This window comes from Heptranchias perlo, unplaced genomic scaffold (assembly GCF_035084215.1).
Source record: "Heptranchias perlo isolate sHepPer1 unplaced genomic scaffold, sHepPer1.hap1 HAP1_SCAFFOLD_60, whole genome shotgun sequence".
Taxonomy (NCBI): Eukaryota; Metazoa; Chordata; class Chondrichthyes; order Hexanchiformes; family Hexanchidae; genus Heptranchias; species Heptranchias perlo.
Window position 1 is genome coordinate 1,897,979 of NW_027139623.1, and position 10,894 is coordinate 1,908,872.

Genomic DNA, 10,894 nt, shown 5'->3' on the forward strand with positions numbered 1-10,894 from the left:
CTCTCTTTATAATCTCCATTATTTCCTACTCATCTCAAATCTCAGGCTGTTTCACATTCCGGTTCATTCTCTGATCTGTCTGTAAACGGGCGGGAATAAAGCCCCGGTCATTGCTTTCCGGAACGGGACAAAGTCCAGCTTCAATTTCAAAAATCCCGCCAGTTCCGGCCCGGTGAACCGCTCCTCAAACAGAAACTTCACATCGAACTGATAATTGAATGAGGGCAGGAAATAAAGAGCGAGCAGAGAGGACACAGCGGGAGAGGGAGTGAGGAGGGATTTTACTCTGAGCGGAGAATGTAATGTCTGGTGAAAGACTCTGGATCCCCGCCTGTTCATTTGTACCGTGAAACCGGGAATTCGGCCCCTTCTTTCGGGATGGCCCAGAACCCCGGCCGTTGTTTCTGATCTCCCTGTACCGAGTGTTGGGGAATCTCCCCATACTAATTAAATATCGGAAACTGATTCCCCATCCCGAGATCTTTCCACTCCCCGTTCCCAGGTCAGTGCTCTCTCTGTGAGGCGGTGGGTGGCTCTTAGAAGAGCCTTTGTTTTGTGTCCGGTTTGAAAGGGTCGAGTCGTTCAGCCGCCGAATCCATAGAGAGTGCGGCCCTGCCGTTTCAGAGCGTACACCACATCCATGGCAGTGACCGTCTTGCGCTTGGCGTGTTCAGTGTAGGTGACCGCGTCCCTGATCACATTCTCCAGGAAAACCTTCAGCACCCCGCGGGTTTCCTCGTAGATCAGACCCGAGATCCGCTTGACACCGCCACGGCGAGCCAGGCGGCGGATGGCTGGTTTGGTGATCCCCTGGATGTTATCACGAAGCACTTTCCGGTGCCGCTTTGCTCCGCCTTTGCCCAGTCCTTTGCCTCCTTTACCTCTGCCAGACATGATGATTCTTCACTAAATCACTGTTGAATGAATAACAAACTTATGCTGGTTCCGTTTTTATGCAGCCTGCACCGACCTGACTGAGAAAGAAATAGCGTGAGACAGGGAGGGGAGGAGACAGGGTGAGATATTAAACAGGGAGGGGAGGAGAGAGTCAGTGTGACGGACAGAGCGGAGTGCGGCCTTTGATCTTCCAGCTCCACCTCCAGCTTTCTCCACCCGCCAATTTCAAACCGTTTATGGATAATAGAACCGAAACACAGCGCTCCGCACAAACCCTGAGAGATTCGGGCTTCATATTCAAGGATTTCCATAAACCCGGAGCTTTTAAATAAACCCCGTTACAATTAACAGTCAGTAATATTCCTGCCTAAATACAGTCCCTTCTATAACAAGTCAACCCGCCTCCTTCCATTTCAGTGTCAGACCCGATTCGATCTCCCCACACATCCCCTCCCAGACGGGTTCAGCAGTTTACAAACACTTTATTCCAGCTGATTTGGAGAATCTCATGTGTTGGGGTTTGAATTGTGATAGCGGCGGATCTCCGCCAGTTTTACCCTGTCACGGACTCTCGCCCTGAATCTGTGAGAAAAAATGAACTGGGACTGGAGCCGAACACACGCCAGTTCCAGTGAGGCCCGGCCCGGACATCCCATTCTCTCTATTTTATTTCAGACAGTGGGGGTGTGGCGGGAATAGCGAATGTCAGCGAGTCACCGGGACCCTGGGTTTATTTGAAATGATTTCTATCTGAAATCTGAGCCCGGCCCCGGGACAGGAATCATCTGATTCCGGGATCAGCTCTTTTCTGAGAGACGTGGGTGGCTCTGAGAAGAGCCGTTGGGTTCAGATGGTCACAAGTTGCACTTGATTTTTTACTTCTTTTTGCCCGCTGCTTTCTTGGGCTTTGCTGACTTCGGCTTGGGCTTGGCCCTCGGTTTTTCCACCTTCTTCGCCTTCGCCTTCACTGTCTTGGGGGTCTTGGGCTTCTTAGCCGCCGCTTTCTTCTTAATTGGTGATTTCGCCGCCTTTTTCCTGGTCGATTTCTTGACCGCTGGTTTCTTGGCCGTTAATTTCTTGCCGGCTGTTTTTTTGGCCGCTGGTTTCTTTCCGGGAGATTTCTTGGTCACTTGTTTCTTCACCTTCTTTACCACTTTTGCCTGGGTTTCCTTCTTAGCGACTCTGAAGGAGCCCGAGGCGCCCGTGCCCTTGATCTGCACCAGGGAGCCTTTTTCCACATTTCTCTTGATACTTAATTTGATCTGGGACCGGAGCTTCTCCACATCCAGGCCTTTGGTAGCCAGAACCTTCTTTATCGCGGCCAGGGATATCCCCTTGCGATCCTTGCAATCCCCCACAATGTTGAGGATCTGTTCTCCCAACGGGGGACTGGTGGTCTTGGGTCGGGGAACCGCCTTCTTCTTCTTGGGAGCCTTGGGTGGAGCGGCGGCGGCGGCGGCAGGAGGTGCCGTTTCAGCGGCTGCAGTGTCTGTCATGTCCGGGACTCTGTCGAAAATCTCTCTGACACTCAGAGCTGGGTCAGAAATGAAACGAGAGGCGGCGGCACAGAGCAACTTAAAGGCACAGAGCGGACGGGGCGGAGACATCCTGCTGTCAGCTCCCGGGCCCTCCAGCCTCTCTGTGTTTCTCTCTCCTCTTAAACTCCCCGATTCCAATTCAAATCGGGCACTCCAGAGTCCCAGACAAGCCCCTTCCTATCTCTAACACCGGGATGTTTGCTGTCGAAAAACTTTCACCGGAATTAAAAGCACCAGTTTCGATTTAAACCCGTTTCATTGCTGCACTGATCGCGCTCTCTCACCCGATCGCCGACATGATCTCCGTTTTTCGGCTGAAATCTTGAATTGATCTGAAACTTTACCTTAAATTTCCACTTCGGAGCTCGGCAGGGGAGGAGGGCGTTCCTTTGACAGGGATTTTTTTAAATTTTACTCAAAATAGACTTGGAAATCCGGCGATGAGACCGGCCACACAAACACAGTGACATTAATCTAACCCGCCCGCCCCTTTAACACACTCTCTCTGACACAATGTTCACATCTTCACATTCACAGGACAAACTGTTCGCCAGATTGACAATTCCCGGGACAGGCTTTCCTCCCCGCTCGGCCTGTGCTGCAGATTCTCGGGGGTTAGTTGTCGTTTCCCAGCTCAGGGATTGTTAAACACTCTGAGGCCGGCGCTCCTCACAGTGTCTGGTCCCCAGATTCAGGGACAGGAGCCAATCACAGCTGTGGATGTGATTATCCGTATCTGGTTTTGCATGATTACATTATTCACAGTTAGCTGTCTGTTTGGTTGAGACGATAATACAAATTAACCGCTCTGGGCTCCTCCAGTCTCTCTGACTTTCTCTCCCTCCTAAACTGACTGACAGACAACAGTAACTGGTGTCCTATCCGTCCCATTCTCAACACCTAGAGACGGCCAGTTACTGAATAAATTCAACATTCACAGGCAGTCCAGTGTCAGACAGTAACAGGCTGTTTCTCTCCACCTTTCCTTACTGGACTGGAGACTGATAAATGAACCGTCAGACCGGCTCATACATAATAGAAGGGACAGTGACCGTCTCACCAACAGCACCGGAGGTCTGTTCACAGACACAGAATCAGTCTTTACCTTCCAACAGGGTGTTCATATTACGCTCAATAACACTATCCCGCTTTCATGTACAGCGCTAGAGATAGAGAAATACAGACGGACAGATAAAGAGACAGACAGAGACAGGCACACAGAAAAGTATCATTCTCACACTTCCTCTCAGTGTGTCCGTTTCACACTCAGCAAACAGTATCCCACCTTCGTGTACAGCGCCAGAGAGATGCAGACAGGCAGAGTATCAGCCATACGCTTCCCATCAGTGTCTCTGTATCACGCTCAGCAGCAGTATTCCACCTTCATATGTTGTACAAAAGAGAGAGAGAAACTGACCTGCAATGTCCCGTTTTCACCCAGTAACAAATTGGAAAATTCTCCATTCCAATTGCCATTCCAAACTGGAGTGACAGATGATGCAGTCTCATCTCTCACTGATATTATTTCAGAGACAGACACATTATTAATCCCACTCTCAGGGACAGTGTCACGCATTTAACCCTCTCTTGCGTGTTGTACCCTCGGCAATTTTGCAGCTCAGGGCCCTTCTCTATTTCTCTCAGTGACCGTGAGTTTCATTCCGATTGAAATAAACTGGGACTGTTGCAGTCAGATATTAATCCTACACGGTCCCAGCAAATACACCGACTCCCACTTTCCTCCCATGTTTCTCCAGGATTGGTTCGAGGAATCCGGCCTCCACGTACGGAGTCACAAGTTTCTTTATCAGGAAAGGGACCAAGAATGAACAGAACCAATTGGCTCATTTCAGAGCCGCCCACTTTATCTCTGGAAGACTCTTTTCCATCAAAAGATACCGAGAGAAACAGCAGGGATGGAAACATCTAGTTTAATAGTTAGAGATTGTAAAGTCAGTCTGGATTCCAGCGTTAGGCACTGGTGGAATCCCATCTGTTTCCCATTCTGGTGCCTGTTCCTGCACTGCCTGTGGACCCCATTCCCTCTGACCTTTCCCCCAGACCCACTTCCTTTGCTCAGACTCGGAAAAATTCCAATTGGGGAAAGTTTCCATCGATTTTTGTATTGGGAATTAAACCAGATATCTGCGCATGCGTGACTCAGCCCCGCCCCCTGCGCTGGCCGTTGGTGAGCAGAAGAGCGCATGCGCGCTGCCCTCCCCCAGCTCGGCCTGTGGGCGCCATTCCCTCAGTGAGCGGAAGAAGATGGTTTAAAACAGCCGGGAATGGAGAGATCACGGCCCCCGGGGGAAGGGGGCAAAGAGCAGCCTCGTTACAGCAGCTCATCGCTTCGGGACCGTGTCCGCAGATGGGCTCAGAGATCGGCATTGAGTCCGGGGGAAGGTCAGGGGGAGTCCGGGGGCTGTTTGTAAGAGGCGGAGTGGATCAGGAACTGGTCCCGGAACATGGAGTGAGCGGGGGAAGGGAGAGGTCATTCTCGGGCTGTGTGTGGACAGGGTGTGTCCAGGGGAAGGGAGACAGAATGGGAAGAACCTGCTATTTAAAATCATTGCTGCTTTCTTTCCCCAAACCAGAAGTGAATGTTCCTGGTTTAGTTCCAGTCTCACCCTGTTACTGGACAGTGAACAGTCAGGATGTGGGGAGTGAAACAAGCAGTATCTATTGCAGGCATCAGGTGAGAAGTGTGAAGGACACATTTTAAACAGCGGTTGTTTGGTTTCGGGTGAACGGTTAGTCCCATGGGAGAGGAGTTGAGAAACCTGACCTGTAGAAAGGTCCCTGCCCCATCGGGTAGTCCCATTCACTGATCAGTGCAGGGGTTGGGTTGTGTCTGGATGTCACTAAATTGTTTTAAAATCGTCCAGCACACCTGGTGTGCAGAAGCTGAGTGCTGCAGTACTGCAGTGGAGTCAGACATTGACACTGTTTCTATCACTGGTTTTCATTTGTGGATATTCAAAATGATCATTAACAGAGATATCAAACTGTTCACTTTTGTATTTTCTACCTCACCTGTTCCTGAGTAACAAGAGATAATTTTCTTTCTACAGTCAAATCCTTGAAGGATCCAGAATAAATGTGATGTTTCCTCCACCCGAGGCACTGGAAACAGTGCAGCCAGCTCCTTCTCACACACAGTAAGTACATTATCACTCACAGAGCACAGAGACACAGACAGGTCATCAGTTCCACAGTCTCAGACAGCAGAAGTAGTCAGTCCCACACTGATCTTAAATTCCAGAGACACATTTTCAATCCAACAGAGCAGGTGAAGTCGATACTGTTCCATTTCTCCCAAACTCAGTCCCGCTGACAGGGAAATACAAAAATCCCAGTCAAAATCACACTCTCAGATTAAAAGGCACTGTGTCAATCTCACAATAGGGCAACATTAAATACCAGATAGAAATCACACATGGTACCCGATTGAAAGGCACAGAATGAATCCCAATAATGTACCCTGAGATTCCAATTGAATACCACCCCACAACTCACACATGTGAGTGTAATACATGCAGCAACCATTCGAATAGTGTGTCATGAGATACAAACTGCAGACAAGTCCAAAACTCATGTAGAGTATCAGACTGAGAAATGCTGTGACAGTGTAACCTGAGAAACAAATTAGAAACCGGTTTATAATACACTCATAGTATGAGTTGTAAAGATACAGTATCAAGTCTATTAGTGCACACTGAGATACACATTACATTCCAGCCCAAAAATCTCTCTCAATATTAGACTGAAAGACACAGTATCGATTACAATAGAACAGACTGAGCTACACATTATACACCAATTTAAAAATCACTATCAGTTTGTAATATATATTATCATTCACAATAGTACACAAAAAAATTGATTTAATAGTAGTCCAAAAAGCACACAAATTATCTGATTAAAAACCTCCAGCACGAAATCCTAAAGTTTATCCATATTTATCAATAAAATGAGAAAAACTATTTAAGCATGAAGATATTAAAGCTACAGTATTGAACACCGTAATGTAATCTGAGAAAATAATTACAGACAGATACAGAATAAATCTCGCACTCATGTATGGTACCACAGTTGACAGAGAATGAATCCCACACTCTCATAATGTACCAGAAACTGGCAGATAAAGTATGAATCCCACACTCACACAGCATCAGAGACTGCATATATCGAATGAATCGCAAACTCAAACACACCACTGACAAGATACACAATGAATCCCACACAGTATCACGGACTGAGAGATACAAAATGAATCTCACAGTCACCTACATTAGTGCAGGCTGAGTTACAAATTAGGGACCAGTCCACAAATCTCAGTGTCAGATTGAAAGATACAGTACCAATTCCATTAGTGCAGACTGAGCTACATATTAATTACCAATACAAAAGACCAATGCAGATTCAGACTGAAATATACAGTATTCCATTTATGCAGACTGAGCTGCACATTGTATATAAGTTCAAAAATGTCACCATATCAGTTTGGAAGATACACTAAATCACAATTGTGTTCACATTGATGCAGATTTAATAGTAGCCAAAAAGTGCAGTGATTCTCTGATTATAACCTACAGCATCACATTTTAAAGTATATAATTATCTACCACTTAAACACTGGGAAAAATTATTTATACATTTATGTATTAAAGATACAGGTTTGAACGCCATGCTGTAAACTGAGATACAAATTAGATACAGATAAAGAATGAATCACATACTCAGATCCAGTGCCAGAGACTGACATACAGAATGAATCCCTCAATCACACAATGTACCACTGACTGACAGATACAGAACGAATCCCACACTCACACACTGTAGCACAGACTGACAGATACAGTATATATATCACTCATATACAGTATCAGAGATTGATGGAAATGGAATGAATGTCTCACTCACATACAGCACCAGACACTGACAGATATGGAATTAATCCCAAATTCACACACGGTGCCAGAGACTGACAGGAACAGAATGAACCTCATTCAGATACAGTACAAGGGACTGACATATATAGAATGAATCCCACACTCACACAAAGTACCACAGGCTGACAGAATCAGAATGAATCACTAAGTCAAATCACTGCAGACTGAGTTACACATAACATGCCAGTCCCAAAATCTTAGTGTCAGATTGAAAGATAATGTATCAATTTCATTAGTGCAGACTGAGCCAAACATTATATAGCAGTCCAACACTGTCAGACCTTATGAGACTCAAAGATACAACATCAATTCCATTAGCATGTACTGAGCTACATGTTACACACCAGTCCAAAAATCTCATACAGCAACAGACTGATGGATACATTATCAATTCTATTAGTGCAGGCTGAGCTATATATTACATTCCAGTCCAAAAATCTCACAGTGTCAGACTGAGATACAGAATTAATTCCATTATTATAGACTGAGCTACACATTATATACCAGTTAAATAATTTCACCATGGACAGATTGAAAGGTACATTATCATTCACAACAGAGTTCAGAGATGAAGATGTAATACTACTCCAAAACTCACACACATTGTTTGATTAAAGAAAATCCAAAAGTGTATCAATATTTACAAATTAAACACTTGATAAAAAACTGCATATCCTTTAAAGTATTACAGATATAGTTTCATATACAATAATATAAACTGAAATAAGAATACAGAATGAATCCAGACTTGCACATTGTCTCATAGACTGAATTATAGAATGAAACCCAGACTGAGATAAATTAGCTGAGACTGACAGATACAGAATGTATCCTAAACTCATATACAGTATCAGAGACTGACAGATACAGAATAAACCCCACATTTGCATGCAGCACCAGAGACAGACAGAAACAGAATGAATCCCACACTCACATACAGTACCAGAGACAGACAGATACAGAATAAACCCCATACTCATGTACAGTACCAGATACAGACAGGTACAGAATAAACCCCACACTAATATACAGCACCAGAGACAGACAGAAGCAGAATAAACCTGACATTCGCATACAGTACCCGTTACAGACCGATACAGAATAAACCCCACACACGTACAGTACCACAGACTGACAGGCACAGAATGAATCCCACAATCACACACAGTACCAGAGACTGACAGATACAGAATAACCCTCATTCATATACAGTACCAGAAACAGACAAATAAAGAATAAACCCCACACTCATTTGCAGTACCAGAGACAGACAGATACAGAATGAATCCCAAATTCACATACAGTACCAGAGACTGACAGATATAGAATGAATCCCAAATTCACACAAGGTACCAGAGACTGACATATACTGAATAAACCCCACATTCACATACAGCACCAGAGACAGACAGATACAGAATGAATCCCAAATTCACATACAGTACCAGAGACTGACAGATACAGAATGAATCCCAAATTCACATAAGGTACCAGAGACTGACATATACTGAATAGACCCCACATTGAAACAGTACCAGAGACAGAGAGACACAGAACAAAAAACACACTCATTTCCAGTATCAGAGACAGACAGATACTGAAAAACTCCAAACTCATGTACAGTGAGACTGACAGACACAGAATAAACCCCACACAGGTACAGTACCACAGACTGACAGGCACAGAATGAATCACACACTCACACAGTACCAGAGACTGACAGATGCAGAATAAACCCCACACTCATGTACAGCATCTGAGACTGACAGAAACAGAATAAACCCCACACTCACACACAGCACCAGAGACTGATAGGCACAGAATGAATCCCACACTCACACACAGTACCAGAGACTGACAGATACAGAATAAACCCCACACTCACACACAGCACCAGAGACTGACAGATACAGTATATACCCCCCACTCATATGCAGCACCAGAGACTGACAGATAGAGAATAAACCCCACACTCATATGCAGCACCAGAGACAGACAGATACAGTATATACCCCCCACTCATATGCAGCACCAGAGACTGACAGATACAGAATAAACCCCACACTCATATACAGTACCAGAGACTGACAGATACGGAATGTGTGAATTTGGGATTCACAGTATCAGAGACAGACAGATACAGAATAAACCCCAAACACATCTACAGTATCAGAGACACACAATTACAGAATAAACCCCACACTGACACACAGTTCCAGAGACTGACAGATACAGAATAAACCTCACACTCATGTACAGTATCAGAGACTGACTGATACAGAATGAATCTTATACTCACACACAGTACCAGAGACTGACAGATACAGAATAAAGCCCAACCTCATATACTGTACCAGAGACAGATAAATACAAAATAAACAACAAACACATCGACAGTATCAGAGACTGACAGATACAGAATAAACCCCACATTTGCATGCAGCACCAGAGACAGACAGAAACAGAATGAATCCCACACTCACATACAGTACCAGAGACAGACAGATACAGAATAAACCCCATACTCATGTACAGTACCAGATACAGACAGGTACAGAATAAACCCCACACTTATAAACAGCACCAGAGACAGACAGAAGCAGAATAAACCTGACATTCGCATACAGTACCCGTTACAGACCGATACAGAATAAACCCCACACACGTACAGTACCACAGACTGACAGGCACAGAATGAATCCCACAATCACACACAGTACCAGAGACTGACAGATACAGAATAACCCTCATTCATATACAGTACCAGAAACAGACAAATAAAGAATAAACCCCACACTCATTTGCAGTACCAGAGACAGACAGATACAGAATGAATCCCAAATTCACATACAGTACCAGAGACTGACAGATATAGAATGAATCCCAAATTCACACAAGGTACCAGAGACTGACATATACTGAATAAACCCCACATTCACATACAGCACCAGAGACAGACAGATACAGAATGAATCCCAAATTCACATACAGTACCAGAGACTGACAGATACAGAATGAATCCTAAATTCACACAAGGTACCAGAGACTGACATATACTGAATAGACCCCACATTGAAACAGTACCAGAGACAGAGAGACACAGAACAAAAAACACACTCATTTCCAGTATCAGAGACAGACAGATACTGAAAAACTCCAAACTCATGTACAGTGAGACTGACAGACACAGAATAAACCCCACACAGGTACAGTACCACAGACTGACAGGCACAGAATGAATCCCACACTCACACAGTACCAGAGACTGACAGATGCAGAATAAACCCCACACTCATGTACAGTATCTGAGACTGACAGAAACAGAATAAACCCCACACTCACACACAGCACCAGAGACTGATAGGCACAGAATGAATCCCACACTCACACACAGTACCAGAGACTGACAGATACAGAATAAACCCCACACTCACACACAGCACCAGAGACTGACAGATACAGTATATACCCCCCACTCATATGCAGCACCAGAGACTGACAGATAGA

At 45.0% G+C, this 10,894-nt stretch overlaps 1 protein-coding gene across 1 annotated transcript; it reads right to left on the bottom strand.

Annotated features, from left to right (window-relative positions):
- Positions 1-1,772: 1,772 nt before the first annotated feature.
- LOC137316728 (histone H1-like) lies at positions 1,773-2,393 on the bottom strand. The gene has a single exon (XM_067980587.1). It carries the CDS (start codon positions 2,391-2,393, stop codon positions 1,773-1,775), a length of 621 nt encoding a protein of 206 aa, XP_067836688.1.
- Positions 2,394-10,894: the final 8,501 nt, after the last annotated feature.

Excerpts from the sequence above, each read along its gene's own strand:
- LOC137316728 (XM_067980587.1), bottom strand. The coding sequence starts at position 2,393 with ATGACAGACACTGCAGCCGCTGAAACGGCACCTCCTGCCGCCGCCGCC.